Source organism: Aquarana catesbeiana, linkage group LG03 (assembly GCF_042186555.1).
Source record: "Aquarana catesbeiana isolate 2022-GZ linkage group LG03, ASM4218655v1, whole genome shotgun sequence".
NCBI lineage: Eukaryota > Metazoa > Chordata > Amphibia > Anura > Ranidae > Aquarana > Aquarana catesbeiana.
Window position 1 is genome coordinate 144,130,182 of NC_133326.1, and position 20,822 is coordinate 144,151,003.

Genomic DNA, 20,822 nt, shown 5'->3' on the forward strand with positions numbered 1-20,822 from the left:
AAGTATCTGAGGGTGCGCATAGATAATAAGGTTAATAGGCTAACTACTGTATAATAAGGAATTAGGTTAACTACTGTATGTGTAATGATTTTTTGGGTAATGTTAGAGAAAGTGGTGTAATTTACATGCTGGTAGTTTGATTTTCTGTTATTTTTTCAATCTGTGTTATTTATTCTATGTAGTAGTTTATTAGGACGGCATGATTGATTACAGTACAGTATTCATTTTGTTTTATGTGGTATTAAAGTGGTTGTAAACCATTACATTTCCTGATTGTAGTGACTGGCCTCAGGTGATACACAGAGATTAAACAAGTTGTACCTGTTTATCTGCAATCTTTTAAAGTTTGTCTGAACTGTCAGAAAACAGGGGGCGGAGAGCTGATGTTATCCTCTGCAGAGCCCAGTGAGGAGAGCTCTGAGAGCTAATTAAAGGCAACGGGCACACCTTACTGTACACAGGACCAGAGCTGAGGCTGTCAATCAGCTAGAGGATCCTCCCCTGCCATCTTTTTTCTCTTGGTGTCAGGAAAACTTGTACATGATTCATGCTCATAGCAGAGGAACAAAGCAGCAGACAGAAATGGCACGTAGTGCTCCTAATTGAGACAAGTACGCACAATAGAGAGATACAGTATGCTTTGTTCATATTTCATGTCTGAGGTGTACAGCCACTTTATGTGCTGTTATTGGTAGTTGTATTGTCGTTGTGCATTGGTATTGTGATCTTTGTGTTGTCTTGTTTAATGTAATTGTATTTTAGTCATTTCTGTTTGGGATTAAAGAATAACTAAAGGCAAAATGTTTTTTTTTAGTTTTGGATGGAATGCAGAGTGATTATAACACCTGTCAATTTTTATTGCTGTCTTTGCCCCATTAGGGAGATTCATCCTCTCTATTTGCCCTGTTTACCATTATCATTGAAAGTGAAAGTAAAATAAAATCCCAAATTTTGGGGTGTACCCAGAAAAGTAATAGAGGGGAAATCTTCCAATGGGGATACTAGTTCTGGAGACCTGGGGGTCCCCAAGGAATTCCTTTACTTTGCAGGGAATTCCTCTCACTTCCTGTTTGGCTATGAGATAGGAAGTGAAGGGAAATCTCTGAAATGGGACACAGATGGCAAAGAAAAAAAAATCTGACAAGGGTTGTAACCCTCCCTTAAAGTGGATGTAAACCTGATTCATGAAATTTGAGCTGGACACATCTATCTGCAGTGTTTTCTTATCTTTCTTCAAAGCCCTAAGTCCTATGGCTTTCTCCTGCTCCTTTCTTTTGTTATCAGCATGATAACTTCTGACAAGTTCTCTGACACATGATAAAACCAGGCTGAATTTTCTGTCAGGGTGGGTGCTATAAATAGATTAGCAGAGAGCTGGTCTATTCACAGCACACCTCTGCAAGTATCTCCCTATGTGGAGAGGGGGTGTGTGCTTTTCCTCCAATCAGCTGTCTCCCGGTGTATGCTAGGAATCTACACCCACAGGGGAATCAGGAAGAGAAAATTCTAACACAATGTGCATTTTCTAAGCAGTATATAAATCTAAACACAGCAGATATACAAGTAAAACTCATGTAGGGAGATTTGTTTCATCTCTGTGTATCATCTGAGGCTGTTCACTTCACTGGGTATATGTGAGGGTTTACATCCAAAAGTTTTGCCTATAGTGATACTTTAATAAAGTTTTCTGAATCTTTTTCACTCTGAATGCGGCAGAAAATAGTACATGGTGAATGTACCAGGAAATGTTTTATAAATACACTTTTGGGTTTATGTAACACAGTACAGCTAGTTTGTGAGTTTATTCCAAAAATGCATAAACTGCTAGGTGTACAAAGATAGTGACACAGAATGGAGTCTTAAAAATAATAAACATAGGCACTTGGTTGATCACTACATATATACAGTGTTAAAAAATCATTATCCACCACAACCAGTTAACTAAATTTATACTATACGCCTCTATTGTGTTTTTTGCTACAGAACAGAGACTGTTCAGTCAATTAGCTTAGAAAATCAGAATATAATTGCGGTCTGTGTTCACATAGAACATATTTCTCTTGCCTTCCTGTTTCTGACACATTCCACCTGGACAGGACGTTGAGGAGGAGGGAGGGGGGGGGGGGGGCGGCATCGCTATGTCTTTGTTGGGGGACATCCCTGTTCCTGTTTGTCAACTTTTCATTGCCGTTTCCCAGCTGAAGAGATTTCTCCCTCTTTTTGTCTACATGACTGACATCAAAGTCCCTAATTCTGTTACTCAAAAAAAAAAAAAAAAAAAAACATTGGCTGAGGTTGGGAATTGGAAATTATTGTATAGCTGGAACGATTGCATAATCTTCTGCACAGTGTGTAATATTTCACATATATTCATGTGCTGTCTTGTTTTATATGAACAGATCCAAGTTTGTGGCAACAGGAGAAAACAATTGGTAAGAATAAGATATCCTACCATTGAAATGATTACCTCAGGATTATAGCATCATCATGTGTGTAATGTATTTTCTCTTTTAACAGGTAGCATTGCTGGAGTATTATTATTCCTTACTCTGCTAGTTATCTGCATCGTTATTTGGATAAAGCGCAGGTATATTCTTCCTTATATTGATAATCCTGCTACAGCTACATTCCCTTATTATATATCATTCCCCTATAATATTTAATATTTCATGTTGGGAGCGCTGGCCATCCCCACAACTTTGTAGAAGGACTGCATATCCCATGGTAAAGACTGCATATCCCATGGTAAGGACTACATATCCCATGGTACCTTACTGTCTGCAACAGTGATTCCTGTACTGACTCCGCCTCCATAAACTCCTCCTCTCAGTGCCCATGTAGTTCAGATTTAGAAGGCAGGCTTTGTGAATTCTGTGACACAGCAGTGCCTACTCACAGGGAATAGTAAATTAATGTCCAACTCTAGGTAAGTATATTTTTAAGCATATATTCAAGTAAATATATGGAAATCTTTAAAAAGAGTGTTTTCAAACTTCACGATTATTTATATTAATAGTAGTGGGATAGAAATAATTGAAACTAAATGTGGAAATAAATATATGATTTTACATTTTTGACTACAGATACACTCTAAAGCACAACTGCCAACTGGCGGCCCTCCAGCTGTTGCAGAATTACATGTGCCATGAGGCATTGCAAGGCTGACAGTTGCAAGCATGATTCCCACAGGCAGAGGCATGATAGGACTTGTAGTTCCGCAACAGCTGGAGGGCCGCCAGTTTGACATCCCTGCTCTAAAGCATATCATTTGTACAAAGTTGGATCTCTATCATTTGAGCCTGCAAGCACAGAGGGGTTGATTTACTAAAGGCAAACAGACTGTGCACTTTTGCAAAGGATATCCAATCACATGCAAGGAAAATGTAAAAAAAAAAAAAAGCATATTTGCTTGCACATGCTTGGATGATGGAAGTCAGCTCATTTACTAAGCTCAGTGCACAGTCTATTTGCCTTTAGTAAATCAACACCAGAGTCTCTGGATCTCAAATGCATCACCTTCTGCTAATATCCCCTATTTTAGAACCTTTTTTTTTTTTCTTTTCACTGATCGTAACTTAGCTGAAAACATTGTGCGAATGGGTCTGATTCAAATCCATGCTAAACTGGCCTTATCACAGTTATATAATTGCCTTACAGGCTGCAGAGTAAAAGATAATAAATGCATCTTTTTTTTTTTTTAACCTGCAAAAAGATGTGCATTTATTATTTTTTTGTAAAAGGTGAACTTATCCTTTAAACCTGACCTCCAGAAGGTTTTACCCCCTTCATGACCGGGATATTTTTTGCTATTCAGTACTGTGCTACTTCAACCAGCAATTGCGCAGTCATGCAACACTGTACCCAAAATAAAGGTATATCATTTTTTCACACAAATAGAACTTTACTTTGATGGTATTTAATCACCACTGGGTTTTTTTATTTTTTGCTATATAAACAAAAATATTTCAACAATTCAAACATTTTTATAAGAGTTATAAAAGTTTGCAAACAAATAATCTTTCTTCAAAAATTTAGGCCACAATGTATTCTGCTATGTGTCTTTGGTAAAAAATAACCAAAATCAGTGTATATTATTTAGTTTGTGTGAAAGTTAGAGTCTACAAACTATGGTATGTGTATATATATATATATATATATATATATATATATATATATACCGTATTTATCGGCATATAACACGCACCAGCGTACAACGCGCAACCCAAGTTTAGGAGAGAATTTTAAGGAAAAAAAACTTTTAGGAGGGAAGTTTAAGGGAAAAAAAAACTTACATTTAAATGCCCATCATTGCAGCCTTCTCAGTGCAGCCTTGCCCCAGTGCAGCCATGTCAGTGCAGCCATGTCAGTGCAGCCTTCCCCAGTGTCCATTGCAGCCTTGCCCCAGTGCAGCCTTGCAGCTCGCAGTTTGAAAATCCTATGATCCCCTGCGATCCTGAGCTTCAAAGTCGCCGACCGCGATTTGAAAATGGCGCCGTCGGCGCTGAAATACACAGAGCCGGTCCTCGGCTCTTCTCGGCGGCTCTCATTCACTTTCGGCTCCACTCGTAGTCCCGCCCGGGATGGGCGTGACTGTGAGCGGAGCTATCCGAACCTAGCCGAGTACACTCGGCTAGGTTCGGGCGGCGCTCGAGTGAAGCCGAAAGTGGCCGAGAACCAGCTCTGTGTATTTCGGCGCCGGCGGCGCCATTTTCAAATCGCGGTCGGTGATTTTGAAGCTCAGGATCGCAGGGGATCGGCGTATAACACGCACCCGCGATTTTCCCCGATAAATACGGTATGTGTATATATATATATATATATATATATATACACCGTGGGGATGAAAGTATTCAGACCCCCTTAAATTTTTCACTCTTTGTTATATTGCAGCCATTTGCTATAATCATTTAAGTTTATTTTTTTTCCTCATTAATGTACACACAGCACCCCATATTGACAGAAAAACACAGAATTGGTGACATTTCTGCAGATTTATTAAAAAAGAAAAACTGAAGTATCACATGGTCCTAAGTATTCAGACCCTTTGCTCAGTATTAAGTAGAAGCCCATTTTGATCTAATACAGCCATGAGTGTTTTGGGGAAAGATGCAACAAGTTTTTCACACCTGGATTTGGGGATCCTCTGCCATTCCTCCTTGCAGATCCTCTCCAGTTCTGTCAGGTTGGATGGTAAACGTTGGTGGACAGCCATTTTTAGGTCTCTCCAGAGATGCTCAATTGGGTTTAAGCCAGGGCTCTGGCTGGGCCATTCAAGAACAGTCACAGAGTTGTTGTGAAGCCACTCCTTCGTTATTTTAGCTGTGTGCTTAGGGTCATTGTCTTGTTGGAAGGTAAACCTTCGGCCCAGTCTGAGGTCCTGAGCACTCTGGAGAAAGTTTTCGTCCAGGATATCCCTGTACTTGGCTGCATTCATCTTTCCCTCGATTGCAACCAGTCGTCATGTCCCTGCAGCTGAAAAACACCCCCACAGCATGATGCTGCCACCACCATGCTTCATTGTTGGGGACTGTATTGGACAGGTGATGAGCAGTGCCTGGTTTTCTCCACACGTACCGCTTAGAATTAAGGCCAAAAAGTTCTATCTTGGTCTCATCAGACCAGAGAATCTTATTTCTCACCATTTTGGAGTCCTTCAGGTGTTTTTTTAGCAAACTCCATGCGGGCTTTCATGCGTCTTGCACTGAGGAGAGGCTTCCGTCGGGCCACTCTGCCATAAAGCCCCGACTGGAGGAGGGCTGCAGTGATGGTTGACTTTCTACAACTTTCTCCCATCTCCTGACTGCATCTCTGGAGCTCAGCCACAGTGATCTTTGGATTCTTCTTTACCTCTCTCACCAAGGCTCTTCTCGCCCCATAGCTCAGTTTGGCCGGACGGCCAGCTCTAGAAAGGGTTCTGGTCATCCCAAACGTCTTCTATTTAAGGATTATGGAGACCACTGTGCTCTTAGGAACCTTAAGTGCAGCAGAAATTTTTTTGTAACCTTGGCCAGATCTGTGCCTTGCCACAATTCTGTCTCTGAGCTCTTCAGGCAGTTCTTTTGACCTCATGATTCTCATTTGCTCTGACATGCACTGTGAACTGTAAGGTCTTATATAGACAGGTGTGGGGCTTTCCTAATCAAGTCCAATCAGTATAATCAAACACAGCTGGACTCAAATGAAGGTGTAGAACCATCTCAAGGATGATCAGAAGAAATGGACAGCAGCTGAGTTAAATATGAGTGTCACAGCAAAGGGTCTGAATACTTAGGACCGTGTGATATTTCAGTTTTTCTTTTTTAATAAATCTGCAAAAATGTCAACAATTCTGTGTTTTTCTGTCAATATGGGGTGCTGTGCGTACATTAATGAGGAAAAAAATTAACTTAAATGATTTTAGCAAATGGCTGCAATATAACAAAGAGTGAAACATTTAAGAGGGTCTGAATACTTTCCGTCCCCACTGTGTATATATATATATATATATATATATATATATTTGAAAATTCATCAATCTTGATGTACTGATTGCCGTAAACATTTTCTTTTCTTTTTTTACAATTTTTCTTTTTAATATATCAGAGTAGTTGACATCATGACACTGTACTACTCTTTGGAGGTGATCTTTTTTTCTTCTTTTAGGGATCAAGGATTTTTTCTTTTTTTTTTTTTTTTTACAGCAATGATCACTGTAACTCCAATTGTTTAAACTGTCATGAATGGCTTTCATTCATGTCTCATTGTTCACCATTGTGATGCTTGTAATGGCCACAGCCAATCACATGGTACAGGGTGCTGTGAGTGGCCCAGGTACCATGTGATAGCTGTGGGTCAATCACAGCATCACAATAGTAAGCAAGCTGTCATGAATGAAAGCCATTCATGACAGGTTTGCTTACATGTTATCATGTGATCGCTATGATTGGTCAGCCAGGCCTTCTCATCCAACATCAGTGCCTGACCTCACAAACATATATCTTTATTTTTTTTGCTCTGACATACATGCATACAAATAAAACCTACTTGTTTGCAGCCTGTGGGTTGGCTGTTAGGAGCTATACAAAATATACTCTTTCATCCTAGATTGGCAGAATATATCCCATTTTGTACTAAAGATACTTTATTCTATATCCATATTCTGTTGTTATTGGAGCATATGGTAAAATGTTGATAATCCTTTTGTGCTTCATTTCCTTCCATCTATAGAAACCAACATTCTCCAGTACCTCAGGAAGAGCTTAAGCAAGAACATGACTATTCTGCTGACCAGGAAGAAATGGTGGAAGAATCTAGAAATCTGTAATGCACAAATTACCCAAACATGGCACGCAGAGTTGTTTTCTTTATGTTTTCTAATATAGTCCTTTTGACTAATGGACAGCAAGAATACACAAAGGACAGTATTTTCTAGATTCTACGAAAGCATCAATTCACAAGAGCCTAACACAGTACAACAATGAGTCTCTGTGAGGTGTCTACCGAGGAGAGCAGGAAAAAGAAGTTGTCTAAAGTTGTGATAAACGAACAGCTCTAATTTATGAGAAATGGAGGCTTTCAATAATGAAATGTTCATTTCATACAGAACCATGATCCAAGGCCAATATAGTCATGTAATTTTGAGTGTTAGACAAAATAATGTGAAATATCATATAGGCTTTGTGAATTGATACTGGAATGGGTGGTTCTCTTAGGAACAGAATAGGGACTGCAAGTGCATGAACGCTAAAAAGCAAGTTTCTAAATGGTTGGTATCTGTATGGCTACCACTGCACATGCAGTGTCTAATGGATGGCAATTATGATGTGTAATTAGGGTTGCACTACTTCAAAACGATGGTGGTTATACCTAAGGGAAGACTATCATGAGAGAATCATGGAGGCTGCAGTTGATGAGCCCTCTTCCTGAAAATGCTAATTGCCTGGCTGTCAAGCTTATGAATTGGCTTCAATATGGATCATATGGATAATATGTTCTGACATTCATTTACAGCATGCTTGCTCCAGGACTTTATATGTTTTGATGCCAGACAGGCAACAAGCATTTTTTTAAAAGGAGACTGCAATGGCAGCCTCCATACTTCCCTCATGACAGGGTCACTTTAAAAAGGTACCTGCTGGAGTGTAATATGCAGTGTGGCCAAGATAGATTTTTTATATATTGTTAGAAATTTAAAGCGGAGCTCCGCCCAATAGGGGAAGTTCCACTTTAAGGACTCCCCGCTCCTATTGAACAACTGGTACTTTTGAGGAGCAGGTACCCGAAGTTGACAGGTACCCACTTCCGACCGCCGTGGCAGTAAGAAAGGGAAGTTCTTCTCCCTCCATTCCCCCTGCAGTCTTCAGGGACACAGACAGGTCCCAGAAGCCACCATTCATGATGCACATTGCGACTCGAGCATGCGCAGTGGGCATGCGGCTGTGAAGCCGCAAGCTGTCACAGCCGGTTGCCCATAGTAAAGATGCCGGCATTGGGGACCGAAGACAGTGGGTGAGACCGACTGGGGTAAGCACACCACTGGATTGTGGGACAGGTGAGTGGCTGTTTAAGAGTCAGCAGCTACAGTTTTTGGAACTGCCGACTTTTATTTTTTCCACAGGTGACTGGAACTCTGCTTTAATGTGAACATCATCTCCCTGTATATATTGCATAAAATATACAATGGGGGGTGAGCTATAGACACTGCAGCTATTCATTATAAAAGTACGGTGGTCTTTGGCCCCATTCACATTTCTATTTGGAATCGCAGGCAAAATCGTCATGATTCTGCCTGCAATTCCAAGTCATGCAGCAGTCACAGCAAAATGTGTAACGCGCTTTTGGTTGCCTTCACTCATAATGATACCCCAAACGTGGTGCATTTTCGCTTTGATTGACGCAAAACAGAAGAGCTTCTTTTGGGGGACAAATACGCATAGGGAAGCCCATTGAAGTGAATGGGCTGCCCTATGCGTGACAGGTGGAAATGCGTATAAATCGCGCTTTAAAAAATTTCGAGCAGGAACACTTGTTCCCACTACACGAGATCTAAATGGGGCCTATGATTTTGTACAGGATAAAAAACTAAAGTCCGCAGTGGTGTTAGATTTCCACTCATTTGTTCCTAACTTTGGACCACTGTTCTGTTGATAGCTGCTTTTCAACCAAAAGCACCATCTTTATCAGAAAGTTTTAGGATTGGGAGCAGATTTTCATTAGAATGGAACCAGGTATTAAAGATGGAGGCTCTTTGGTAATCACCAGTTGATTTAAATCTGTCCAAAGTTTTTTAATCCAGCACATTTCAAAATGTGTCAATCCGATCCATTGTTTGACTGCTAAGCATATGGTTTTATATTTTTGTATTATTTATTAAGAAAAAAAACTATGAAGTTATGCATGTTTCATATGCCTAAGTATGCACTTTAACAATCCTCTTTCAGAATGCTTTAATAGATTGGTTAATTTGCATATTTTTCTCACTAAGGTTTGTGTCCAGCCAAACATTTTTTTGTTATAGTATTAGAAGGGGTAAGATCTCTGTCGTGGTTTTATTGCTGACCCCATCAGTAAGCTTAACCCATATGTCCTGTCATGAGAGACCCAACAGGAAGTAAGTTTATATCTTCCCCTTAAAATTAGGGGAAATCTCATTGTTGGAAGGCGTCCCCTCTATTCCTGTTCTGGTGACAACTGTAAAGTTTTAGATTCCATCCTCATTTTCTATCCCATTGACAATGGTCATCAGTACAAATAATGAGGGGAATTTAACCCCAACGTAATCAGACAGCAGTAAGATGCAAACTGAGTTTCTACCCCTTCATTACTCCTTCCAAAACTACAAAATACTTTTGTCTGAAGTTCTACTTTAAAATGGATTTCCAGCCAAAAATGTTTCTATAACATTGGAGAAGGTATAGACTTAGAGCCTCTGTAAAGCTCATGTTAACAATTGTTATGTAGCATCTCCTTCAGCGCAATCAACAACTATGTAGTGAAAGGGCTTCCCTGATTAAATAACAAACTGACTGGATAATTTAGGCCCACATATTATTTGGTAAATTGAAAAGAGATTTTACAAAGACTGTAGCATATATTGTGAGCTGACAACGTTCTAATGCCCCGTACACACGGTCGGACATTGATCGGACATTCCGACAACAAAATCCTAGGATTTTTTCCAACGGATGTTGGCTCAAACTTGTCTTGCATACACACGGTCACACAAAGTTGTCGGAAAATCCGATCATTCTGAACCCGGTGACGTAAAACACGTACGTCGGGACGATAAACGGGGCAGTAGCCAATAGCCTTCATCTCTTTATTTATTCTGAGCATGCGTGGCACTTTGTGCGTCGGATTTGTGTACACGCGATCGGAAAATTTTATAGCCTGCTCTCAAACTTTGTGTGTCGGAAAATCCAATGGAAAATGTGTGATGGAGCCTACACACGGTCGGAATTTCCGACAACAAGGTCCTATCACACATTTTCCGTCTGAAAATCCAACCGTGTGTACGGGGCATAACTCTTCCCTAATGTATCCAAAAAAAAAAAAATACAACTGGGATTCTTATTAATCAATACTGTGTAGTAAAATATATATGCCCCTCCCAATAAAAAATGTTGTTGTGTATATGGTGTGTACATAATGCACATAAAATACAGATATACCTTTTTTATGTTTTTTTTTTAAATAAAATGTTTCACTGAATAAAAAGTGACATAATAACGATAAAGACTTTTACATTTCCTTTTAAATTGTGATGTTAAAGACCAATTTCAGCCAAAATATATTATGTTTTGGAAAGAACCATAGAGGGTCAGATCTTCTGTCAGATCTTCTGTCAGGCTTTAATTGCTGACCTTGGGGTGGATTTACTAAAGGCAAATTTTGTGCACTTTGCAAGCCTAGTTGCTTCAGCGTGTAGTAATTGAGGGGAAGCTCTTTTAAATCCCATCATCCAATCATGTGCAAGAAAAATTCTGTGGGTTTTTTTTTTTTTTCATTTTCCTTACATGTGATTGTGTATTCATTGCAAAATGAAACTTCATCCCGTTCATTAAAATGGTTGTAAAGGCAGAAGGTTTTTTTATCTTAATGCATTCCTCTGCATTAAGATAAAAAGCCTCCTGTGTGCAGCAGCCCCCCTAATACTTACCTGAGCCCCATCTAGATCCGGCGATGTTGCAGCAGTCTCTCAGCTGCCCGGGACTCCCCTCCTCATTGGCTGAGACAGCAGTATGGCACCATTGGCTCCCGCGGCTGTCAAATCAAAGTCAGTCAGCCAATGAGGGGGCGGAGCTGGGCGGCGACTCCGTGTCTGAATGGACACAGAAAGCTGCAGCTCGGCTTGGGTGCCCCTCTAGCAAGCTGCTTGCTGTGGGGGCACTCAACAGGTGAGAGGGGCCAGAAGCACCGAAGAAGGACCCGAGAAGAGGAGGATCTGGGCTGCTCTGTGCAAATCCACTGCACAGGACAGGTAAGTATAACATGTTTGTTATTTTTAAAGCGGAAGTAAACCCAACCATAAAACTGTTTCATTTCCGGCACGTGCCGGAAATGTAACACTCCCATTGGTTGTGCTCTCAACCAAACTGTTAAACTATCCAATGGCTGGTGTCATAACTGATCAAATGTGCACCATCATGGCAGTTGTAGATTAAACAGAGGCAAAGATGGCAGCTTCCATGGCTAAAAACGATAGGGGGGTTTACTTACACTTTAACTAAGCAAAAATTAGACTTTAGTATTACTTTAAGCTATGGAGCAACTGCACTTGCAGAGTGCACGGTCTATTTGCCTTTAGTAAATCAACCCCTGAGTCTCTACTAGAGAGATTTCCCCTTTCTTCTTTTTGGGACACAAAATGATAGGAATTTTCTTCAACAGGGATAAAGACAAAAACTAAAAGTACAAAAGTAGACTAAGGAATGAAGTTATATGTCTTTTATTGCTGTCCGTGACTTCCTTTCCTGGTCTGGTAATTCCCATATTTCTTGTACAGGTCACACAGAAAGTGAAAGAATATCTTACCAATGGCGTCATAAATAAATAGGAACCTACAAGAAATTGTTACCGTTACCTGCTCAATCTAAAACTAGAAAAATCATTTTGGCTGGAGTTAGGTTTTAACTGTAAACCCATGAAAGATATCAACTTAAACTTCACAGATTTACATTTAAGCACTGTATATCTACAGTACAGTTTATCAATATTTTTTTGGTTAAATAGAATTTTTTTACATTTTTTTTGTAGGCTGGTGTAAGCCCCCTAAATTAACGTAAAAAATGAATAAATATCATAAATTGTTATTAACATAAAATAGTTAGTAGTCATGGACCTGGTGAGTCAATTCTGAAAACAAACATTAAATAAATTAAATGTAGCCTGCAAGGCACTAAAATATTAAACATGCCCTTACATGAGAAATCATGATTAGAATTCACAAATTCAAAGTGAGACTTGATTGTAATTATGTAGCTATGAGTATATCACACAAGTCAATTCAGTTCAACCAACAAAATATAGTTACATACAGTTGTGCTCATAAGTTTACATACTCCTGGCAAAATTTGTTGTCTATTTTTGCTGCACCAGAACCACAAAACAGCACACATACAAAATCATTTGGAATGATGAGACCAAAATTCATCCTAATGGTCCCAACTGTAAACATTATGTTTGGATGACAAAGCCTATGAAGAGATGCACATCTTCCTTACCACAAAGCATGGAGATGGATAGCAGCAAAGTTATAAAATGACATGTACAGATAGTACGTATCAGAGTGTAAACACAATAAGCAAAGTGGGCAAACAGATATGATGGCACAAAGTTTCAGGGAATGATACATTAAAGTAGAAGTGTGGAATCAAAAATTACAAACATCTACACTCGGCACCTCGCTGCTGCATTAGTCTGATGCTGCAGCTGTCCCCAGCAGCCCCTAAGTCCGAGAACTGAGTGATCACATGACCACTGATTGCTCAGTTCTCTGTCTTCCCGTTGCAGAGCGGTAATTGTAAGTCTGAGCTCTTTGCTCTGCATTTTCAACGCTCACTGGAGTATTGGGCTGGGAAGGGGTGGCTGGCTTAGGATTTTAGCAATGTGCTGAGAGACTGAGCAAGCTGCTGGTAAAGCATCTGAGTGGATTCCGACATTATTGTCAGGATCCTTCCAGAGGCTATAGCTGACTATGACATAAGCTTCACCTTGCTATTGGCTGATTTTGAGTCTCAGGAGAGTGCAAGAAAGTACATTCTTGTGACCCAGAAGAGAAGTATATCCAAAAAAAAGCTTTGGCCATACTTTTTTTAAAGAGCAGTTTTAGGACTGCCATTAAAAAAAAAAACAGGAGCAGCTTTAGAACCACTATGAATGTTTACTTGGTCAGGCCTATAACAGCGCTGCATGTACACGTGTAAAGCAACATTTGCATGGAGGTTTTGCCACACTGCAGATCACACTGAAAGGAATCTACTGATTCTTTCTGCTGGGTATGACAGCTGCACCGGATAGACTATTCGTAGCTGTTCGCAAAGCCAATGATTACCTGCAATGTTTATGGCTATACGCCACAAAGTGTGCATGCAAATAGTGCCTTAGTCTTCACATCTTTTAACTCCTTGTATTCCTGTGCAGCCCCTTTGGATCTTAGGTCTAGGCAGTATATGGGGCCGAGATTTCTGCACACGTCGAGATTAAGCCCTGGCCACCAATCAGTTATAGTAGCATTAAGGTGCGGGGCTTATTCTAAATTCTGGCAGACATTGAGGTCCCATGTAAAGCCTGCACCAGGGCTCCTCAGGGAAACAGGGTTTAATCTGAAGACTAACACGTGTGTTTGTAGGCAGTATCTCAGCATATATTTAAAGGGATCCTGTCATAACCTAAATATTTGTGACGCCCCCTTTAAAATGCTGGTTGTCAACTGCCTCTGATTTCCAAGCCACTGACCAAAGATGAGCACACAGCCAGTAAAATGAGTGACTGGGAAGGAATACAATGAGGGAAACACTTTGCATCCAAGCAACTAGCAAGTGTAACACAACCCAAGAGCATAAAGGTAATACATTGCAGCTTACCAGTCCTTATGTGGCTGCATTCAATATATTTTGTTTAGGCATGGTTTTCCTGTTATAACAGATAGCGATTCCACCAATGAAACAATTCTTGTCTTGGGGTGACAATGTTCACTCACTGTACTATAATCGTCTCTCAGGATGACCTCAATAGATAAAGAATACTTCTACGCCCTTCCTTTCCATAACATTGGTGGGAGGCGTTTGAAGCAGAGAACACAAAAAATATCAGTTCGCCGGTTTTCTGGCAAAATCAACAAATGTTTCTTTGCACCTATCAAAAAAGCATAGCAAAATTCTTTTGATAGTGTATTTAGAAGTCCAAAATGGAGCAAATAAGAGGGGATTTTGATACTCACAATATATACTGTATATATAGACATGAGGTGGCAATTTCATCAATATTAGCTATACTAGTAAAAACAACTTATTGGAGATGGCCTAAATGGGCATTCTAAGTATCTTTGGCATAATGAGTGCCCCAACTCTACAACAAAGCAGCTTAGAATAGTAGCAGCTGAAAATCTGAGCTTATCTCCCTGTATCTGAATATTCCCAATGCCTACGTTTCTGAAGATGGCTATTCGTTAATAATGGGTGCTGCAATTACCACAGCCTGGGAACCGTAGACAATCCAAGTGAAGAAATGTCATCAGCACATCAAAGATTCCTCAAGAAGGGTCCAAATCTTCATTACCGTGGTCACATGGTACACAAAAGGCAACATTTCGGATGCCACGAAGGGCCCCTTCGTCCGGCAAGTGATGACAAGCAACATCATTTGCCCGACGAAGGGGTCGTGCGTGGCTCCGAAACATTGCCTTTTGTGTACCATGTGACCACGATAATAAGGCTTTGGACCTTCTTGAGGAATCCTTGGTTGTTCTGATGACATTTCTTAACTTATACAGAACTGTGTCTCAAATTTTTTTAGCCTAATTGCAAAATATATGATTCCCCCCAAACCAGCTTATGGTGGATCACCATTAAATTGGTTGTTTCCACACAGAGCACGTGGTTTTTAACCTCCCATTCTTAGTGGGAAGGAAGAGTGAAACTAGTGACACATGTTTTACAAAGCATCATACATACATGTAGATATGTTACACAAAAAAAATAGTAAAATTGATGAGGAATTTTTATTAAATGTACAATGAAAAGCCTTTAGGCATAAATAGGTCTCTAATATAGTGTTAAGTCATATAGTGAATTTATTGAATGCCACCATCTTGCAAGATGGACACAACTTCATAAAAATTGATAATATTAATTTGGCATGACCAGTGCTTCATGACCCTTCAGATATAGATATCTATACATCACAAGATCTCAAAAATCCAGTGAGTGGCAGTTCTGTCTAAACGTACTTGGACAATCAGAGGGGTCAGAGAATAACCACACTTGTTCAAGCTGACAGGGAATCTGCCACTGCTATGCTGAAAAGAACTATTCTTTACCACAATGTGGTTCTGGCTCTCGTGCCCACGATCACGCATGGCCACGCGCATCGGGTCACCTGACGTGTAGCGCGCGTGCCTGCTAGAGCTGTTTAGAGGGCCAACATACAGCTATGGCGATTCATGGGATTACGCCGACCTGCCCCAGTATAATGATGGCGGCTGTTCGGCAAGTGGTTAACCACTTAACAACCGGCCCATAGCCGAATGACAGCTACAGGGCGGTTTCTTAACTCCGGGAGGGCGTACAGTGACGTCCTCCCAGAATTCCGCTCTCGTGCGCACCCGAGAACATCCGTGACCGCCGGGTACAGAGGACCCGGCGCATCACGGATCACGGTAAATGGCCGCTGATCGCTCCCGTTTACCATGAGATCGCTTCCTCAAATGACAGAGCGATCACATGTAAACAAACCGGCGTCATGATCGGTACAGAGGGGGAGGGATCGGATGGCAGCAGCGCTGTGGGCTGGATGTGTAGTGCCCACAGTGCTGCTCTGTGACATGTGCAGTCACATCCATGGATCCATCCATCCATGCTCCGCCATCCCTCCATGCTCAGAAATACCCTGTGCAAAACTCTGCAATACCCTGTGCAATACTCTGCAATAGCCTGCAATACTCTGTGCAATACTCTGCAATACTCTGTGCAATACTCTGCAATACCCTATACAATACCATGTGCAATACTCTGCAATACCCAGCAATACCCTGTGCAATACTCTGCAATACCCCGCAATACCCAACAATACCCCACAATACCCCGCAATACCCAGCAATACAATGCCATACTCGGCCATAGCCAGCGATACTCGGCCATACTCTGCCATGCTCAGCCATACCCTGCCATGCTCAGCCATACCCTGCCATGCTCAGCCATACTCGGCTGTACAAGTCTCACACATGTGGTATCGCCGTACTCAGGTGTAGGAGAATCTATTTTGAGGTGTCATTTTTGGTATGTACATGCTATGTGTTAGAAATATTGTATAAATGGACAACTTTGTGTTAAAAAAAAAGTGTTTTAACCACTTCCTGTCCGCCGTCATATGACGTCCTTGACTTTGTGCGGGGATATTTGAATGATGCCTGCAGCTACAGGCATCATTCAGATATTCAGCCGGCGATTCCCTACACCATAAGAATGATCATAGCAGCTGTTCCGCTGCTTAATCGTTCTTATGGGAGGCGAGAGGGGATATCCCCCCCTCCTGCCACCCTCCGGTGCTTCTACCGACTCACTGCTACGATCGAAGCCAGGATCTTTTTTTTTTTTAATATTTCAGGCTTCCCAACCTAGAGGTGAGATGTGGGGTCTTATTGACCCCATATCTCACTGTAAAGAGGACCTGTCATGCCATATTCCTATTACAAGGGATGTTTACATTCCTTGTAATAGGAATAAAAGTGATCAAAAAATAAATTTTTTGGAAAAAAGTGTCAAACTAATAAATAAAGTAAAATGAACAATAAAGTAAAAAAATTTTTTTAAAGCACCTCTGTCCCCGTGTGCTCGCATGCAGAAGCGAACGCATACGTAAGTTCCGCCCACATATGAAAACGGTGTTCAAACCACACATGTGAGGTATCGCTGCGATCGGTAGAGCGAGAGCAATAATTTTGGCACTAGACCTCCTCTGTAACTCAAAACATGTAACCAATAAAAAATTTTAAAGCGTCGCCTATGAGGATTTTTAAGTAGCGAAGTTTGGCGCCATTCCACGAGCGTGTGCAATTTTGAAGGGTGACATGTTAGGTATCTATTTACTCGCCATAACTTCATCTTTCACATTATGCAAAAACATTGGGCTAACTTTACTGTTTTGTTTTTTTTAAAGCACAAAACTCTATTTTTTTCCAAAAAAAACGCGTTCGAAAAATTGCTGTGCAAATACCGTGTGAGATAAAAAGTTTCAACAACAGCCATTGTATTCTCCAGGGTCTTTGCTAAAAAAACATATATATATATATATATATATATATATATATATATATATATAATGTTTTGGGGTTCTATGTAATTTTCTAGCAAATAAATGATGATTTTTACATGTAGGAGAGAAATGTCAGAATTGGCCTGGGTGCTCCAGAATGCCTGAAGCCGGTGCTCCCTGCATGTTGGGTCTCTGTATGTGGCCACGCTGTGTAAGGCTGGATTCACACCTATGCATTTTTAGTGCTTTTTGCATTTTGCAGATTTGCACTACAGTCCATTTAGCATGGTTTCCTATGGAACATGTTTTGTAGTGCAAATCTGCAAAATGCAAAAAGCACTAAAAATGCATAGGTGTGAATCCAGCCTAAAAGTCTCACACATTTGGTATCGCCGTACTCGGGAGTAATAGCAGAATGTGTTTTGGGGTGTAATTTGTGGTATGCATATGCGGTGTGTGAGAAATAACCTGCTAATATGATAATTTTGTGAAAAAAAAAAGAAAAAAAAAATCTTGATTTTGTAAAGAATTGTGGGAAAAAATGACAACTTCAAAAAACTCATCATGTATCTTTCTGAATACCTTGGAATTTCTTCTTTCCAAAAAGGGGTCATTTGGGGGGTATTTGTACTTTTCTGGCATGTTAGGGTCTCAAGAAATGAGATAGGCCGTCAGTAATTCAGGTGTGATCAATTTTCAGATATTGGCACCATAGCTTTTGAACTCTATGTGGCAGTATAAATTTTGGCCAAAATTTATGAAGAAAAATTACTAATTTGCTAAATTTTATAACCAAAACAAAGAAAAGTTCATTTTTTTACCGAATTTTCAGTTTCTTTTCTTTTATAGCGCAAAAAATAAAAAACCCAGCGGTGATTAAATACCACCAAAAGAAAGCTCTATTTATGTGAAAAAAAGGACAAAAATTTCATACAGGTACAGTGTTGCATGACTGAGTAATTGTCATTCAAAATGTGAGAGCACTGAAAGCTGAAAATTGGTCTGGTTATTAAGGGGGTTTAAGTGCTCAGTGGTCAAGTGGTTAAAAGAGGACAACATACAACACTAAAATACTTGCCAGATTCTATTCCATTTACCATATAAAGGATATTATATAGCTATAGAAGACAATTCCGGATTGCATTCATGTCACTTTAAAAAGGGCAGGATACAGTTCTAGAAGACCATGCCAGAATACACTTCAGCTGCCTTGCAGTGGCAGGATACAGCTCTATTGGTCTATAGACCATGCCACATTCCACTCCAGTCACCTAGAATATAATGGCATGCATTATTAGAACACGTTGGATTTCAATTTAGTCATCTTAAAAAGTACAGGATACAGTCCAAGAAGACAATGCTGGACCCCACTCCAGTCATCTTGAAAAGGATAGGATACTGCTATAGAACAAAATGTCATATTCCAATTTTGTCATCCTGAAGAGGACAGGATATACTTCTAGAAGATCATGCTAGACTCCCCTCTAGTTATTTTGAAAGGGACAGAATGCGTCTCTAAATGACAATGCCAGATTTCCCTCTAGTCATTCTGAAAAGTCACGATAGAGCTCTAGAAGACTATGCAAGATTCCACTTCTGTCACCTAAGAGAGGAATCAGAGACATGAAACAGTGTCATCAAACAGTGGTGTAGTGGGTAGCATTTTCACTTAGCAGTAAGAAGTGTTGCTGGTTCAAATCCCAACCACGACACTACCTGCCTGGAGTTTGCATGTTCTCTCTGTGCCTGTGTGGGTTTCCTCTGGGTACTCCGGTTTCCTCCCACACTCCAAAAACATGCTGGTAGGTTAATTGGATCCTGTCTAAATTGTCCCTAGTATATGAAAGTGTTAAAATAGATCTTGCGAGCCAACAATGGAACAGTACTATAAAAGTGAGCGCGTATCGTAACCAAGCTGCAAACGCTAAACACGTTTCATACTCGTGTAGGTACACTCATGAATTAAAATAAAGTTGCATTTGCGCTAGGAAACCAAAAAAAATATATATATATATATATATATATATATTTTAATATAAAGTGCTTAACTATCAAAAGGGAATATATTCAGAAATCTATTATAATCCGTGTAACATTAATGTTGTGATACAACTCATAAAGTGCAACATGTGAAAAATATTAACATACAGGTGCAAATTTAGGATAAAATGTCCACTCCTTCACCAGATTGATTAATAAAAACCATAAACGTTCATCAAAATTAAAGTTTCTAGTGCATAAATCCAGTGTTCATATAAAGTGCTTTTCATCATGCTCCTTAAAACCAGTGCAGAACTTATAGCATGCTTCAGTGCTCTTCCAGTGTTCCCCAAAAGCCTATGCGCTCACCTCAGAGCGTGTGACACAGTACTTAAACTATGCCCAAACACGCTTGGGAGCCACTCCTGGGCTCTAACGATATGCAGGTGATGAAATCCAACTCCCTCAATCAGTAGTATTCCAGATCATGGATAAAAGAGAAAAAGCTCCATAGCGTGATATTGTAAGGACTTTATTAAAAATAAATATTCCCTTCATAGGGGTACTCACATAATATAGGTGCGTGAGTGCACCATCCTATTCAGGGCTCTGTATGTATGAACCACATCGTTGGTACGGCGTGCGGTGCGGTGTGTCTATCTCGTCTCACTACCTCTGCTGACAGCTCCGCCCTGGCCCTTCCCCTGACGCGTCTTCGGCACAGGGATCACGTGCCTTCTTCAGGGGGATCTAATTGGACGGGAGCTCTGAGTTCTAAGTATACTAGCGGCGGCCATTTTGCCTTAGACTGCAGACACCCTAGTGATGGGCTCCAGCTGCTTTCAGAATGCTTTGTATTACGATCGGCTGTAAGCCCCGTACGAGGCGATAGAAGGATTACAACCTCCTTAATGGAAAATCGGCAAACTAATATATAAACACATGATGTAACTAGTCCTATATAATGCTATCCAGAGTGGAGCTGTCTGCATCTGAGAAACACCACAACGCACCTCATACACTTACAAATACCCCTTACCACCAATCCAACATATTATATAAAATAATAACCTACATCTAACGAAATCTACATTATTATATGCATTAATTCCAAAATTAATACATAAAAATTAAACATAAAAATTAAAATACATAAAAAAACCCAAAATGCACAATCCTCATTTAAAAGGTCAATAAAATCATTCATCTAAATAGCCATTAATGATACAACAAGGTCCCTATATGCTACTCCACTATGATGATCCAAAATACTACAGCTTTAATTTAGCCTCATAATGTGGCCGGGACCATATAAGTTCCACTTTAATAAAATTGCGTACATAGGCGATCAAAAAAATCCATCATATAAATATAGCTTCCTGCTATTAATC

At 40.2% G+C, this 20,822-nt stretch overlaps 1 protein-coding gene across 2 annotated transcripts in view; it reads left to right on the top strand.

Moving 5' to 3' along the window:
* Positions 1-10,714, top strand: part of IL15RA (interleukin 15 receptor subunit alpha) — a 197,503-nt gene extending 186,789 nt beyond the window's left edge. For both annotated transcript variants that reach the window (XM_073619387.1, XM_073619389.1), the window contains 3 exons: positions 2,400-2,432; positions 2,518-2,587; positions 7,207-10,714. In XM_073619387.1, the coding sequence (XP_073475488.1) occupies positions 2,400-2,432; positions 2,518-2,587; positions 7,207-7,303 (200 nt within the window). In that variant the 3' untranslated portion in view covers positions 7,304-10,714. The remainder of the gene's footprint in view (positions 1-2,399; positions 2,433-2,517; positions 2,588-7,206) is intronic.
* The last annotated feature ends 10,108 nt before the right edge of the window (positions 10,715-20,822 follow it).